At 41.1% G+C, this 17,161-nt stretch overlaps 2 protein-coding genes across 5 annotated transcripts in view; one reads left to right on the top strand and one right to left on the bottom strand.

Annotated features, from left to right (window-relative positions):
- The window catches only part of LOC125022217 (transformation/transcription domain-associated protein), an 83,958-nt gene extending 78,479 nt beyond the window's left edge, over positions 1 to 5,479 (bottom strand). For all 4 annotated transcript variants that reach the window (XM_047608666.1, XM_047608664.1, XM_047608665.1 and 1 more), the window contains exons 1-11: positions 5,416 to 5,479; positions 4,625 to 4,792; positions 3,842 to 3,891; positions 3,454 to 3,564; positions 3,104 to 3,208; positions 2,741 to 2,824; positions 2,362 to 2,418; positions 2,125 to 2,250; positions 1,606 to 1,683; positions 1,189 to 1,277; positions 570 to 666 (exon numbers count right to left, since the gene is read on the bottom strand). In XM_047608666.1, the coding sequence (XP_047464622.1) occupies positions 570 to 666; positions 1,189 to 1,277; positions 1,606 to 1,683; positions 2,125 to 2,250; positions 2,362 to 2,418; positions 2,741 to 2,824; positions 3,104 to 3,208; positions 3,454 to 3,564; positions 3,842 to 3,891; positions 4,625 to 4,724 (897 nt within the window). In that variant the 5' untranslated portion in view covers positions 4,725 to 4,792; positions 5,416 to 5,479. The remainder of the gene's footprint in view (positions 1 to 569; positions 667 to 1,188; positions 1,278 to 1,605; positions 1,684 to 2,124; positions 2,251 to 2,361; positions 2,419 to 2,740; positions 2,825 to 3,103; positions 3,209 to 3,453; positions 3,565 to 3,841; positions 3,892 to 4,624; positions 4,793 to 5,415) is intronic.
- Positions 5,480 to 10,135: 4,656 nt separating this feature from the next.
- Positions 10,136 to 15,534, top strand: nptx2b (neuronal pentraxin IIb). Its single transcript, XM_047609224.1, has 5 exons — positions 10,136 to 10,891; positions 11,451 to 11,670; positions 11,981 to 12,225; positions 12,326 to 12,505; positions 14,169 to 15,534. Exons 1-5 carry the CDS (start codon positions 10,451 to 10,453, stop codon positions 14,397 to 14,399), a joined length of 1,317 nt encoding a protein of 438 aa, XP_047465180.1. The 5' UTR covers positions 10,136 to 10,450; the 3' UTR covers positions 14,400 to 15,534.
- Positions 15,535 to 17,161: the final 1,627 nt, after the last annotated feature.

The raw sequence follows: 17,161 nt of genomic DNA on the forward strand, positions 1-17,161 counted from the left end.
AAGGTCAGTAACAAAAACAAGCCATATGCCACATATTTCATAAAGTCTGTAAGAGCATAGAAACGAATGTCGTACTAATGGAATTTTTCTGGGCGTTTTTCTTTTTTTTTTTTTAAAGGTATTATCAGAGTTTTTTTGATGTCTGCTGCTACTGCATTGGTTTTTATTGTCTTTCACACTGTTTCTTATTAATATACACACTGTTATTAAGGCTGGAGGCAGCATCACAGCGAGCTTTGTGTGCCACTAATTCTTGTTCAGTGTAAAACCCAGAACAGTAAATATGAAGTCTTAATTTAATTTTCAAAGTCTAATTTTATCTCTGTTCTTCCCAGCAATTCTTCCTGCTAGTGAGTAAATTATTTTACACTGTCTCCTGCCAATCACCTGACACCCACAAGCAGCAGTGATATATGGAAAATTCTTTAAAAAAAAAAAAAACTCCTCTCAAATAGATCTACTACACTACACGGTCAGAGGATTTTGAGCTGGCAATCAAACTTGAGGTGAATTCGACAGGACGCTGGAATTTAAAATTAAATCAGCATTTAAAAATTCTTCTGGTGTACCTGGTAGATCCGGATGATGTAGGCCAGAAATGACAGAGTCTTGATCTGGGCTGCGATGAAGTCTGCGTAAAGCTCCTTGTTGTAAAGCTTATGTTGTCTACAAAGGAAACAATTAACATACAAACACAATTTAGTCCCATGAAAGGCAGTAATGACGCTGCGTACCCGCAGTAGTGGCAATTACACCGGTTGAAATCGTTGATGCACATGTGGAATTCAATTCTACATGGGTGACTTGTTTGTTTGCGTCACAGCCGTTACCGAATGTCGAAAACACTCTCGTTATACCTGCCAGACACTGCGGAGGTTTTTTTTTTTTTTCTAATTTAACTCTGCTCCATTTCCTTTCCCGTTTTGAATGCTTAACACAAACCCCGCTTCCCACCCTAAGAGGTTTCACCTCCTGCTAAGCCAATTTTAACTTCCCAAATGGGTTTTAACTCTGGCTTTGGCAGGGAAAGTGCCGGGCGGCATCACCATCAACTTAGCGCAAAGAGACGAAGAAGGAGAGAGAGAGAAAAAAAAAAATCAATTCTCTTCAATGTGGCCAAACCCATCCCAGAGAGCACGCGTTACATTCAAACTCACGCTCTCGTAACTCTGCGTGGATGTATTTTACCTGGCCTGTGGAGACACCTGGAGCATGATGGTGTTCATGATGAGTGGGACGAACTCTGACACCACATTGTGAATGTTTAGCTTGTATAGCTGAGGGGACAAAAACAAACACACGACTTCTGTTAATTAAAAAAAAAAAAAAATCACACATTATTACAGCCAAAAGGATTCATACCAAAAGACTTTTCTATAGGGTCACTCTGTTGGGATGATTATACCTACTAATCCAACCAAATTGAGAGTAACAGTGAAGCAGTCACCCATCAGTATGATGTCTCAGATTGGTGATAATCTCTGTATCAGTTAAAACACACACCATAATTTAATATACTTTTTTAGCTTCTCACTGAACTGTTACCAAATGTTCCTATGTGGACGGATGAGTATTTACAGACAAGCCCGGGAGTATTTAACTCACCTGATACATCAGCACCACTATGATGGGAAGCTCCGCCAGCACCTTGAGAGACAACGACCCCCGTGGGATGATGGTGTGCTGGAAGCAGAAAGGGAGGGAGAGACAGATTAGTAATGCAGACTGAGTAGTGGAACTACTGAACACAAAACCGGACAAAAACCCAAAGCAAATATCAATTTTAGCCAAAGAATCTTGACATGAAATTACAGCGTCATGTATCATTTAGCATGGAATTTACATGGTTTATTAATGTTTACGTTGCCCAGAGCTGAAGGTTATTTCTTGTTGTTATTATCATAATACATACAGTTGGCTGAATGATTGAGTGCATACAAATATGAATCAGGCCACTACGGTAACCGAGCACAATGTGTTTTTAATGCATCTTGTATCTAAGTGTAGCTCTTCATCTCTCCTGTAATAGCGTCACAGCAGTACACTACTGCCACCCTCTGGTTCCACACAGTACTGCACAGGGTCAACAACACGGTGGAGATATAAACTGTTGGGTTTGCTCACTGTTCGCGTTTCACTGTCTTCCCTCTCAGGTGCAGTCTTGACCAACACCGACGTGATCATCCCCACCATCTCTGGCGAAGGAACGGTGTTCTCCGCGATGACCTGTGGGTTCTCAAAGTACCTGGCCTAGAAAAATGAACGAGGAAAGGCAGTGAGGGGAGAGACAATCAGGATGGATTCATTCCAGAGAAAACTTTGACAATTCGCTGTGAAAAAAGCTGTGGAAGTTGAACTTACAACAACTTTAGGAAGGTCTTTGTAAATCTGCTTCACAAAGTCCAGAAAGTGGTGAATCTGTGAAGAGAACGCACATGGATGGAATTACAAACTTATTGCTGCCATTTTTTTGCCCACCTAAAACTTATTAAATATTTAATTTACTAGTAACTGTACACTTCTGGGGAGGAGGTATTTATCATGAGTTACGATTGTGTAATGGACATCACTTAAAATATTTAGATCGAAATACACCGACTACACATTTTTACAAATTTTCTAAAACTGAAGACTTGCCTCTGTGGCATTTTAGTTATGGACAGCCTTTATCAATATCACTTTCACAACATTTTTAATAGAAAGTTTTTTTTTTTTTTAATAAGAAGGCCGAGAGACTCACCTCCTGAGAGATTGGAGGTCGGAACTGTTTGTGCAGCTCGATAATGATTCGCAGACATATCAGCACATTTTCCTCACTTTCAATCTAGAAAAATAAATGAGAGAAGAAGACAAATGTGAAATAACTCCCGTCTAGACACCATATTGAATTGTAGATACCAAATATCGACAACCAATATATTTGTGCCACAGTTGTGAACCCCAGTTATTTTATAAACTCAGAGGTGCTTAATATTAAATAACACACTTTCAATAATTACTCGTTAGTTATCAGGTAATAACGCAGAGTCAACTAAAAAATGCTCCCATGCGTTAAGTTTATGAATGATACAAAACCATAAAATTTAAAATGTTGTACTCATACCTCCAAGAAGCGGAACATCACAGACAGGATGTTCTTGGTGTGTGCGCGAAGATGTTCATTTGTTGGAATGCGGTGGATGATTTCCAAGACTAACTTCCTCAATTGCTGAAGGAACAGAGGATACTTTAAGTGAATAAACCGGCGCTGTACTCGCTCATATGATTTAATACACTCCAGTCACAGTCATTCATTTCCAAGGATGTGCTGTGATGAATTTCAGTCACATGTAATAATATAACAAGATAGGTTGTGAATGACATATGGGTGTGATGGTCTATATTCTCCAGACAGTTGGTGAGCATTGATGAATAGATAAAAACCGGTGAGTGCACTCGTCTGCTGCCACATACCTGTGTCGGTTTTTCTTGAAGAAATTGAACCTCTCCATCCTGCAGAAATGTGAGGAAGCGAGGAATGATGTGTTCCAGGAAGGTGGAGTACTGAGGTGAAGATGTCACATTCTGAAATGGACAAGTCCCACATTAATTCAAACAGAAATGTTTCAGCGTTGTGCAGTGTTTTATTGATTTTGTTTATTTGTTTCTGCATGCTAAATTGCGCCATTGGACTAGAAATGTCTCACATTTTTCAGAAGTATGAATAGTTAAACATTTTTTGCCTCCAGGAGAAATCTTAAGTGGCTCCATAAAACTTTCTAAGAATCCATCATAATCCATCAGCAGGGACAAAGTAAATGAATCCACTCCATCACACACCGAAAACATTAATAAACTTCACCTCAAAGTTCTCGCTGACCTCCTGCATCATCTTCAGCTTAGTTTCATCAGCTGGAAGTTGAAGGACAGAGTGTCGCCATTAATCACACATGCTAATGATACAGCTCCGTGTTTCGAGGCCGTCATAACGCGCTCAGCGGGGGCTCTCAGATCTTATCAGTTTTACTTTCAGCGTCCAGACTGATCAAAAGGTACATGAAGAAACAAACACACGCACGCACACACACAAACACAGCACTCTCCCACACACTCGTACCTTTGGCTGGACTAAAGCATATCGCTCTCATCACATAGCCCCTGCTGAGCACCATTCAGTAAACTGAATCTAAGTAGGAGGACATTCAATGCGATAACTGGGTGTGCCCAATAACAAACGTGCATGACTAATTTAAAGATATAAATTTAATCAGGCAATATTGCAACTAGTTCTATTAATTTTATATGAATCAATTCATTCATATTTACATTAACTGTCACTGAACACAAGACCAATGTATTTAAAGGCTTGCAGTAATTGATGAATTGCGTTTAGAAGAAAACCTTAAAGAAAACCATAAAAAGTATAAATAATAAAAAGTATTGCGGTGAAATGGGCAACCGTCATAAATCACTGCAAGTAAGGAAGCTCATCTATGACTGCTAGTGGATAAAATTGGATAAAATAACATCAAGACTATAAAAAGTGTATCTACAAATAATTGAGGTGCATAACTTTGACTGAATACATGTTTTCTGAAACAGCATAGTTTAGGACATCAAGACATATGGAGGTCTATTAACTTACGCGTGTTAGTATCTGTGAGTGCTGCCACAAACTGCAGGTACTTCTTCATTAGTGTGGTCTGGTCGACCACAGTGGGGCTGGGCGCGGGTACAAAAGCCATGATGGCAACAGGGACAGACTGGGATACAGCCTGCACAGACCTGTGTGATCACTGTGATCTCATGTACACTGTGTAAATGACAAGAGACAAGACACTTAAAATACTGGTCAACAAAGCGATGCGTGGCCGTTAATCTCAAAGAACAAATAAATACATAAATGCATATGTGCTGAAAACTCATAGTTGTTTCGGAAAATGTGCAGGGTTTCACAAAGAAGCGCCGGTAACAGACCAGTGACAGTAGTAACAGACCCACAAACAACATGCCGCTATGGGCGCACAATGATGACATCATAAAACGCGTCGGCTAGCACGATTTTTGTGCAGGCAAGCGGTATTTAAAAGTTAAAAGCGAGGATTGGTCTTAAATAGAAACCACTCTGTTTTTAAAATGCCGTACACGCTTACGAATCCGCTCAACAAAGAGAAGCGGGTTACATATAATAATATTTTGCAGAACACATTGGCAACCATTAGCTAATAAGCTAGCTTTCCCAAAGAAAGAAAGCGCTCGTGTATCCCTTAAAATGAAACTCTAACTTATTTAACACAAACTAAACACGGAGCAAAGAGGGAAACCATATTGGTTCTTACAAAATTCGATTTAAATGCCATTCATATACAATAAGCTCTGGAAAACACCTAATATTTACAAAAAGTTAATAAGACAAAGCCGACCGTTTACACTTACCCAGCGCCACAGACAGGAAACTGTCGGTCTCCTCTATCCGCCGCGCTCGCGCTGCCGTTTGTGCCCAAGCCGAAATGTGTGATATTCCTCCGCGTGCTGTGGATCATATCGTTCACCTGAAAGCCCAAATGCAACGTAACAAAGTTTCGTTGATAACGAGTAAATGTTAAAAGAAACGCAGTCAGTGTTTGGCCACGTAAAAGTAGATTTTACTGGCTGCAAATCGGTCTTCTAGTACCGGCGGAAGGATACACAGCACATACGATGGCTATAAGACCATCATTTTCGATGGTCTTCTGATCTCGCGCTGCAGCGGAGGAAATAAGTTGGAGATCATTTGGAGAAGTGCACGTTTAATAATGGTATCTTAATTGTAAAGATTACAATTTGCACATATAGTATGTGCAGTATATCATTTACATATTAGAGAAGTACATTTGCTAAGATTACCAGCAGTCTAGAGAAAGAAATGTATACACAAACAGTAGAATTTGATTTGCCAACCTTTTTTATTTATAGGTTATAAGTTTGTACTTTGTATTATCTCTTTAATAAATCATACTGTGTAAATGGTATGCAGGTAGAAGTTCTAGCAAATGGTTTTATTAGAACAATATAGATACACCTAATAAATACTGTTTTCTGTAAAAAAAAAAAAAAAAAAAACGAATTGTAGTTCCAGTTGTATTTTATCCCAGATACATAATGTTTATACCAAAAACAGTCCATCTGATGTAACTATATGTGTTTACAATTACTGCAAGTGCATTTATTCTCCTCCAGCAGCGGAACTGCAGAATATATCCTCTTAACATGACACCAGAGGGGTATTTTATAACATGAAAATTAAAAAAGATTGATATAAATAGCTTATTAGTGGCGCATGAGCAATTACACTGCTGATGATGATGTTGAAAAGATATACACAGACTTATATTAATTCATGACGTCTTCATACTGTTGCACTGGGAAGTGCGGGGTTGTTTTAACCACAAGATGGCAGCCCACTGAAAGTGACTGTGAGTGTGCAAAGACTAATTTCTGAGATGATCAGTGACCAAGGTAAAATAAATGTAATGTTCCATTTTTACAAAATAACCATAACAAATAATTTTTACAAAACATTAAGTAAATTTCTTTCTTGAACTGGTCAGTTTGGGTCATGTGACACCTTTCTTTGGAGGATAAAGTACATTTATATTAATATATAAATTATTGGATTACTGGTATAAATCTTTATGTTTTCAAACAATGAATCTTAAGAGACAATGATCGACACAGCATTTTTTTTAGTAGTATGTGTTTGTGTGTGTGTGCGTGTTTGTGCTTGATATACTGTATATTATTAAGATATAAATAAAGATACAGTTATATAATATAAGGAATCCAGATTAGGGATCTTTTTGAAAATTGCATAAATGTTAGAATGAACTAATGAGTTACACAAGGTTTTGTTTTATGGTATTTTTATTTCATGTTAAACTTACACATCTGAGATCAGAATATATTGCTTTTCATCATCATTTTAAAAATTGCTCCTATGTTTCTTTTTGGTAATATTAAGTTGCTATCATGCACACTTCTACGGTTCACAAATGAAAGTTTTTATATATATATATATGTGTGTGTGGCTTTAGATTAATATTTTTTTTCATAATGCCTTTCTTAATGGCTTTGGAAATAATGAAGTCTGGCTGAAAGATGGACATTATTTATCTTGCCTAATCTATCACACCCATATCCAACACACAAGCTTTGCTAATGGGGTTTCAATTCATAATCCTCTCCTTCACAGCCTCCTCCTCCTCCGTCCATAGACTCACACACTGGCAGAAAGACTGTAAAATGAGATATCCCTTTCAATGAATGTCACATATGATGTAAGACATAATTTGACATGTAATGTGACTTTCTCATTCTCTTCTGCACTCGCTGTTCCCTAAGCAATAATGATCTGCTAAAAGATGTTTGTCTCAGGCTTATTGCGCTATCCTGTTTGTTTCATTAGTGTGTTTCCCTTTTTTTTTTTTTTTTTTTTTTTTTTTTTTACTGATGGGGGCTTTATTCTGAGAGGAGGGAGTGGATGACACACTGGTTGTGCAGCTTTCCAAAAACCACTCATCTGTCCATTAGATTTGTGTTTCCTCGGTGTACTGCTGCAGCTGTTGTTGCCCTTATAATGAAGCCCGATCACCCCCTGCATTATTTCCTCCATAGAAAGAAGTGCTCTTTCCTTGAGACTGAGTCTGAATCATCAACATTACCGTGAAATCTATTCAGCAAATACCCAGCAAATCTATTAATGAATCCGAAGCTCTGGTGCACATTCACTCGTTTTACTTGTATGCGCGACTGCAAAACAGGAGGACATGTTCTCTGTGACCAAGTAAAAGACTCGGATACTCCAACCAGATACTCAGGCCAGATACTCCTCCATTTTTTTATGAAATGGGTTGTTACTGAAAATATTAATTTTACAATGGCAGTGTTGCCCATTCATTGTTCAGTCCCCTTTCTGAAGGTAGCAGGTTGCCACTGTCCAGAATACAGGTGTGATATCATCATAAGAAATGTTCTGCGTTAAGGTAAAGCAGAGACTGTCCCACCCTGAAGGTGTTGATGGCAGATGCTACAATGCTTTCAGAGTCTCTGGCTACTGTTCTTTTGAGCTTTGTATTCCTAGTGTTAGGACTGCGCTCCTCTGGACTGAGGCTTCAGGTGTTGTTCCTGGGATCTGTTGGAGTCACTCTCCCAGTTTGGGGGGTCCCTGCCTTGGGTGCTACTACTACCCCCTAGCCTTAGCCTTCCAAATTCAGAGCCAAAAGCTGCAGTTCCTCAAATGGCCAGCTGACGCAGAGTCCAAAAGAGAGTCATCCTTCTTTAAGTCCATGTTAAAACGCCAAACTTAAGATGTGTACACATGTCTAATGCTTTGTATAAAAAACTGTTAGCCACTTTGAGTTACATGTGGCTCCACAGGTCGCTAGCTGTTTGCCTCAGCGTCACCTGCCCACCTCAGCTCCACCTCTTTGACATTTTTTGAATTAGCTATGCATTATGAGTAGAGAACTGCCAAGATAGCGACTGTCAGATCCATCACATTGACCTTCAGAACCTCTCTTTAGGAATCCCGTGGGTGGTGTCTGTCTTCATATATGGTCCAATGGCACCAGAAGCTGACATATTTAGAGACATGGGAGGAGCTGGGGAGATAATGAGCCATAGACTTTTATATACAGTCAGGACGTCATCAGCTGATAGTAGCGCTTGCTAGCTAGCTTTGCGAGTAAGCTACACCCATAATTCACCCAACTATTAACTGAGATTTTAATTATCCCTAACCTGACACACCAGGTGGTTTGTTATGTGGAACCATCTTTAAAGTATTTCTTGGAAATTACTGGAGAGGAGTTCAAATATTCTTGCAGGTGATTGGATGAACAGTCTGTCTGTCATCATCTGTCACTGCCCACCACCCTCTAATCAGAGGAACTGGTGCCTAGTTTCTGGTTATTACAGAAACAAGTCAAGCAAGTTTCTGATGGGCTTTACCCACAGAGTTTTCCTGTTTGAACCTGAACTTCCCACCAATCTCTCTCTGAACTGAAGAAGCTACTTGGATCAGTGGCGATATGTCCCCAAGAAATTTCTACAAGTCCGGCTGCTTTACTTCATACGACTTTCGGATCACTTCAAGCCACTTCCCTGGCTTCACTTAGTTAGTTAGTTAGTTAGTTTGAATGTTTATGACTTGTTTCATGTAGCAGTTTCATCAAGGAAGCATTTTCTTTTGAACATTTGTCCAAAAAATCTTCAAGAGGTATTATTTGACCATGTATATTAAAAATAGTTTCGCCTCAACCTAACAGTAAAATGCATTTCCTGTGATGGCAAATTTACAAAAGAGCTTGAAGTTAAAATAGACAGAATAGTCACATTGTGGGTCACTGTTTGACCTATAACCACAGATCTTTTAATTTATACAAGAAGAAACTAAAGGCTTTCCAAGGTATCCAGATGGCTTTAGTAAAATATTTTACTGAGCACTGACACCAGTGTGCTGGTGGGATGGATTGATTTTAATCGGTCTGAAACTCAAATAGGTTCCTTGCTGTTTTATCTCTCAGTGTCATTAAAAAAAATCCCTGATTGACTTTGCTGTTTTGAGCGTAGTTGGGCGCCATGTTCAAAGCACAGTGGCATGCCTTCCAGTCTGCACACCAGGATTTATTGACCTTTCACAGCCAGGCAGGCAACTGTTACTAATTGTTTACCACCACATCCTGTTCCTTCACTGACTGCTTCAAAAGATTCACCTGCATTTGGAAGGATTTGCAGGGTTTTTGAGATTGTAATTATGGAGTTAATATGTGGCGTGGTCATTGTTACGTTATTGGATAATTCCTATACACTTAAGCGCTTGGACACGCCTCTCACATGCAGGAGGGTACACACAGTATATGGAACACGAAAAGAACATCTAAAGATATTATAAATTTAAAGCCAAGAGATAATCCCCGACAAGCACCGATCAGCCTTTCAATCACCATGTAGCCTCCTTTATCGGTGTGATCGTTGTGACATAATAACTTCCCGAAGTCCTCACTCCTTAGGTAGTTTGACATATAATTAAATGACCAAATATTTCGCCCAGCTGGTCGGTGACGTCAGCCCACTACAACCCATCCGGGAGCGTCCCAACACCTTTTGGGTAATCCTCTTTCCTAAGAGAAGCTGTAAGACCACACCGTGCGCTCTTGTCTGCGCCAAGAATAGTCCTGTTAACACAGGCCACGTTACAGGGCTTACAGTGACCGTCTCCCTCCTGATTGGATTTTCTGCTGAGAATATATATTTTTCTTATTTTACCGAATGATCATGGCACTACTTTATATGAATTGTTACATCTGATGGTTTTAAGAGGGGGGAGACCTATTTCTGGCGCCCCTTTACGCACTGAACAGTGGAATTCGTCGGGAAGTGTAAAGACTTTGCGCTTTTCCTTTGTCTTTCCTCAGCGATAAACGCCGCCGGTATGTTTTCACTCTTACACGGATTGTTATGCTTTTGTGCTGTAATTTGTGGGCATCTAACGGGCGGACAAGTGGACGACGGAAAGCGGTACATCTGCCGAGCTGTACCGCTCAGCGGCGATGCCAGTTGCCCCGTGACACTGTTACCCGAGCTGAACGCCGGCAGCCAGGAAGAGGAGCTCAGGAACACCGTCATGCAGCTACGAGAGACAATTTTGCAGCAGAAAGAAACGATTTCCAAACAGGTGGGCACCATCAACGAGTTAACCACCAAGCTGTCCCTGTGCGCCTCAGCCACCGACGACAGAAAGTACGACAAAGGGGGCTCTTGGGGTAAAGAAAAACAAAATACGATGGGAGATGTTCCCAGAGATCCGAATGACACCATCGACAATCTTGGAAAAACAATGCAGGGGCTGAAAGACCGACTGGAGAACCTGGAGGTAAGGCGCCACCTGTTACGCAAAGCAGAACCACTATGCCTCATCCATGCGTAAAACCGTAGTTTTATTCTCCGTACTGATTATTCTCTTGTCTAGGATTAGGACAATTTATCGACTTAATCAGAGGTATCAATGCAAAGAGATTAATTGGCTAATTGGCCAATATAGCTACCTATCACGCAGTACGCATGTTATCTAACGAGTTTACTTGTGCGCAAAAGATTAAAGGGACTGTGTCTTCTACAGTCTTAAAGCGTCTACCTCACAGTATGCACATCTATTGTGTCAGTTGTACATTTTAAAGTCCCAATTTGTGCCTCTCGTGTTTAATGAAGATGATTATTAAACAGATAACAAGTGGATCTTGTTGGAACAAAAACTCCCAAATAATAAATCGGCATGTACAGTTTTTTTTTATATATATATAAAAATGTCAATTACCCTTACAGAGAAGTCATGCCTGTAATGTAAGGCATCACCTTCACCTCTCGAGGGGCTCAGTGCCCCTGATTATTTCTCTGTGCTTCCTGTCCATGATCTCCTATTCCCTCTTCCTTAGCAACAGCAAATGAGGGCCAACATATCTGGCGCCTCGTTCCCCAGTGAGCTCCGGGACCTGCTGCAGAGTAGGCTTGGGGAGCTGGAGAAACAGCTCCTGAAGAAAGTCAGCAACTTGGAGGAGGAAAAGAGCATGCTGTCCAACGCCACAGCCGCCTACAGGTTGAAGACGGAGAGCACTCTGAACGCCCTGGTGGAGAGGATCAGTGAGCTGGAGAAAGGTAAAATGCTAGTTCAACTCCCTGTGGATTTGAGCAGTGCATGCTTTCCTATTAAACTTGCTGCCCCTGCCATAATAAAGATATAAGCTAAGGAATGCATGACTCGTGAAGATTCTCTAGTGAGTCAGAGAAGGTGAAACGAAGAAACATGCCCATTTGTTTAATAGAAAGAACATTAACGGAGGTCACGGTGTTGTTTCATTTCCATCATTTCCACACATTTCCCACTTTATGAAATTTGATAACCTCCTGGGTCACCTCCGCTGCCATGTTCTTATCTCCTCTCACTTTTCTGCCTTTCTTATTGCAGGAGGAGGAGATTTCAAGTCCCCAGAGCAGTTTAAGCTGTCCCTACCCCAGCGGACCAACTACTTGTACGGCCGCTTCACCAAGACCCTTCCGGAGATGTACGCCTTTACGATCTGCATGTGGATCAAGTCCAACGCCAGCCCAGGAATAGGGACGCCTTTCTCTTACGGTGTGCCGGGCCAAGCTAATGAGATTGTGCTGATTGAATGGGGCAACAACCCAATCGAGCTGCTCATAAATGACAAGGCAAGCTATTGGGCTGTCATTTCACGTAATGATAATAAGCACAATGAAAGTCCAAAAATGTTGGATTTCAAAAGTACAACATCTCTTCATTCGTCTTTAGGTTGCACAGCTGCCCCTGGAGGTACGCGACGGTCGGTGGCACCACATCTGTATCTCGTGGACCACGCGGGACGGCCAGTGGGACGCTTACCAAGACGGGGAGAAGCTGGGAACCGGTGACAACCTGGCAGCCTGGCACCCCATCAAACCCGGAGGGGTCATCATCCTGGGGCAGGAGCAGGTGAGAACATTCAACAGAATGCACAGCGAATGTCGGCATTTTTAGATTAAGCCATTACTCTGTCTCTTCGGTCAGGATCAGGGAAGGCAGCCACTGTACCTGGACCTGTCAATGAGCGTGTCAGCACACAGCTCCGAGTGCAACGTGTTCACATTATTTCGAGGCAGATGCTTCAAAGCGTAATGTCAAGTAGCTAGTTCCGCTAATAAGAAGAGCTATTTATGAGGCGAACTGCAGATGGAAACACGAAAATCAGCTAATACCAAAAGCAGCGGAAATGAGATGGTGTCAGGTTATCTTGACAAAGCAATTAAAGGGACAACAGTAAACCTGTCACTGGCCACAGATGCCGAGGTCTCCCTCTGGACTAACTGGCATGATTAAGAATGTCACTATTGAGGAGTATCAGTCTGTTGTGTTCTGTGAAATATTCTCATCTAATGATTGGAAACCAAGCACAAAATGGCATGCAGCAAACTTAGGTGTTAAATGTGCATGTGCTCTGCTGATGATAATGTTGACCTGCCGCTTTGATACAGACTAATACATCTCAGCCACTATTGAGGATTTAGGGCAGTCAATTAGCAGAAAGTATTCACCTGTAACTACTAATGGGCCCCTTATATCTATACAGCACGTAGGTCTTCTTCATTGGTGTCGGTCATGTTTGTACAGGACATTTTGGCATGTCCTTGTAAGCCTGTTAGCAGACGACCGTTAGCATTTAGCCGGAAGCGCCGCTGTGCCAAGCGTCGTTGGCAGTGACACGTTGTTTGTACCAAGTGGAAGTGAGCTGATCACTTCCACTGGAAAGTCAAGCTGTGCACAACACACAGTTCATCCTACATCCTGTGTGTTGATAGTGTGCTTTAAAATAGGGTGTTTAATGCCTGGCCTATCATAAAGACGTACTATATAGAGTACCACTTTAGTGGTACCATCTCTCGAGGCCCCTTCAGTCTTCTTAATGTAATTCTGAAGACCATGCAGTTATATTCAAGCAGAGGATTTGGATCAGCTGTGAAAAAAATTGAGTCGTTTAATGATTTCTGCTTTTCATCATTTTTATCTCTGAGTACATCAGGTAATTGATATAGTTCATAGGTCTTCAACAGGGGGTCCGCAACCCCTAGGGGATCCGCAGAGGTACTGCAGAGGGGGTTGCAAAATCTTTGGTTGATGAGACATTTTTTAACATATTTTTTAAATTTTTCTCCACAAATTTAAATTTCTTTAAACATGAATCCAACATATTTTAGTAAAGGGATAAATGGAGGCAGAAGGCTTTCCTACTGTTTCACATGTTTGAAATTTAAAAAAATATATAATATTTGAACCTGTTTATTATTTGAATAACTTATAATTGAATGCAAAATGATAATAATAATAATAACAATGCATATTCATAAATATTATTAGGCAGAGTTTAATATATAACACATATATTAGGTAGGGGGTCAGTTTGGGGGTCTGAAAAATGTTGAAGACACCTTATATAGTTGATACAGTCAGGAAAAAAGTGATGCTGGAATGGAATTAAACACGGTTTCTTTTTAAATTACTCCATCAATTTTCTCATCTCCCATTAGAGGGGTAATGACTTTTAATAATGCTGCTGATGATGCTGTGCAAATTTACATCCTGCTGTTTATGGCTCTTACAGGACGTGGTAGGCGGGCGCTTTGATGCCGGCCAGGCTTTCGTGGGCGAGCTGAGTCAGGTGAACATTTGGGACCGTATTCTGAAGCCAGTGGAGATCCAGGCTATGGCCAACTGCAGTTCTTACATCCCAGGGAATGTGATCTCCTGGCTGGCGAGCAACGTTGAAGTCTTCGGGAGGGGAGCTTCCAAACAGCCCCTGGAGATGTGTCAGGAACGACTGCCCAACGCTTAGAACATGCCCGCTGCTGTTTCAATCCATTTCGAAGCTTTCTTTGTTAGGCAGTTTATGGATTTTGTTTCATAGATGTTTTATCTGCTTTGCACACAGATATATTGCGAATATTGAATTATGACGGTTACATGGGTAGCATTGAGCGTGGGAACACACCAAAGTGCAAATTGTTCTGCGGAGGTTGAGCTCAATCACTGACTCGTTGCTGTTTCGTCTCAAGTGGCAATCAGAGCACTACCTACTGACATTTCTGTCCGTACCACGATGCTTAAGTCCACCGGTACACCAAGCGCGGTAACTTTCCCCTACAGGTATTCGTACAAGAACATTACATAGACCCCCCCGCCTCTCCACTGTCTCCCACTCACCCCTCCCTACCCACTCAAAAGCCCTGATGTAATGAAAATCCACTCTAGCCCGGCACAGACGCACCAATACGACGAGGTCTAGACTGACTCTGGCGTTGCCATGTGAGTTGCTGTTGCGTGCTGTGTGGGAGTCAGGAAAGATTAAAGGTCTGGCTAATGTTATGTCTCTTCCTTAAATAGGGAATGGGCTTAGAGCAACGCCAAGCCAACCCCTGATCCTGACATGATAAGTCATATTAACAGGAACATAACACAAGAAAATATACCTTTGTTTGTTTGGAACATGACTCTGACTGGCAGATGGAGCGTGTGTGCAATACGTTTGAATCTCTGTTAGAAATGCTGCTACTGTAGATTTACAGGTTGCGTTGTGAAAACCTTGTCGCGAAGTGTTACTTTGTGCATGCTAGTGAGCCTATTCACAGTGCTTTTATCTTGGCCTTTTCCGTAAGGTTTTAATTGTGAATCAACATATAGTCATAGTACTTGTGATTTGTTACATGGTTGCAGTGGATTGTCTTTGCTTAGATCCGTCTTAGACATGAATTCTGATTGTCCATGAATCATTTGTTTTACATTGTTTAGTGTCTTTGTGGTTGTGCTTTTTTTTTTAAGAGATCTCTGTTCCTGGTCCACCTTGTCCTGTTGCCTTCTTTAAACGTTTAAGTGCCATTAAATGTTTTCTACAGTTAAGTGTTGAAAATGATTTGCTTTGCCAATAAATAATAAAATGTGACAAACAATTTAAAAAAAAGTCTCCCGCGCAACATGAACGTACGTGTGACTTTTTAATCTGTCGGCTCCCGTGTCGATCAGTATGTTTTCTTTGGTAATTAAGAGGCCCGTGAAATGTATCTGGGTCATCTGAGTTCCTTCAGTTAATCTCTGATGGACTTTGTTTAAGCATATGGCCGTACAACACCAGTTTATAATCACCTTGTCTCTCACAGAGGTACGCCGCCAAGCTGTGTGAGGCGACACGAGCAATTAGTAACACAGGCTGAGCAGGATCTTCAGACTCAGATGACTTGGGTCAACACAACAACAGGTGTCCTGGTGGCATTAGTAGCTCTTAACAGATGAGAGAGGCCGAAAGGTCAGCGCTGACATCGCTGACACTATCCCTGAGACAAAGCAACACCTTCCAACCACAGGTCTGGAAATGTCTCAGCTGGGCCTGAAACTACAAAGTTTTTAAAGGCCAAAGTGCGTGTTCCAGCTTTGAATATCAACTGCAATGCTTCACCGTAACACTTCAAACTGAAGGAATGTTGTTGGTAAGATGAGCTGGTGAAGCTGAGCAAGACAAATCAGTTAGATCAATTCCTTATAGCTTCTTCAAATGCGAATTTATGGATTCTATTGTTATATCTTACTGGATATAATAAGGTGATACTGACATGATTGAGCTTAATGAAAAAAACAAAAATGGTTCTGTGATGGTCTTTGTGGGCCTCCTTATAGTTCCCTTTGGTGCAGATTCATTGGTATAATTCACATTAGCAGGTTTATTAGATTTCATGCAGCTTTAATGCACATGCCATTGCATAAGATACAGCAGGTAATTTTCTGATAGCACCAGATGTTGTGGCCTTTTATCTGGGCTGAAAGAGTGAAATGCAATAACATGAAAGCCTCCACCTAGCTATTCAGATGGAGACAATCAATAGTGGCCATGGAAATGGAGAAGAAGACGTCCAAGGCAGTCTGCGTCTGTTTACCGCTTTGTGATTTTATGTCCGACGGTACGAGCCGCGTGAATAGCTGAAAAACAAGGTTGTCTGGTAGACAGTTTATTTGTTACCGTGTTAATGAGTATAAGAAAGGCAGACGCGTTGTGTAATAAGGATTTTGTGCAACTGAGACACTAGTTCTTGAATAGCGACGTGGACATCACATCTCAGAGCTGTCAGTGTTTTTATATTAACAGTAGATTAAACGTGTAACGTGGAGTAGTGACAGACCCAAAGAGAATCATCATCTAACATTGCAACTCTCCTCAGCCCCACAGAGTATTCAAGCATCTTCAGGGCACAAGTGGATTTAGAGCAAAACAGTGCGTGTGCATGTGTGTGCGCCGATCAGCCATAACATTAAAACCTCTGACAGGTTATCCAAAAAAGCGTTGAATAAGGTCAGCTGGACTTGTAGAATTTCGACCCCAGTTTCTGATCAAGCAAGTTTCGGGTGGGTGGTACCCACAGAGTTTTTTTCCTATTTAAACCTCAATTTCCCACACGTTTATCAGAACTGAAGAAGTTACTCGGATGAGTGGCGACACGTCTTCAAGAAATTCTTATTCAACGCTTTTTTGGATTACCGTGACCTGGATGACTGAGAACCTTCACAGACACTCTGACAGGTTAAGTGAAAAACATTCTCCAACTTGTATCA

The sequence above is a fragment of the Mugil cephalus genome, chromosome 16 (genome assembly GCF_022458985.1).
Source record: "Mugil cephalus isolate CIBA_MC_2020 chromosome 16, CIBA_Mcephalus_1.1, whole genome shotgun sequence".
NCBI classification, from domain to species: domain Eukaryota; kingdom Metazoa; phylum Chordata; class Actinopteri; order Mugiliformes; family Mugilidae; genus Mugil; species Mugil cephalus.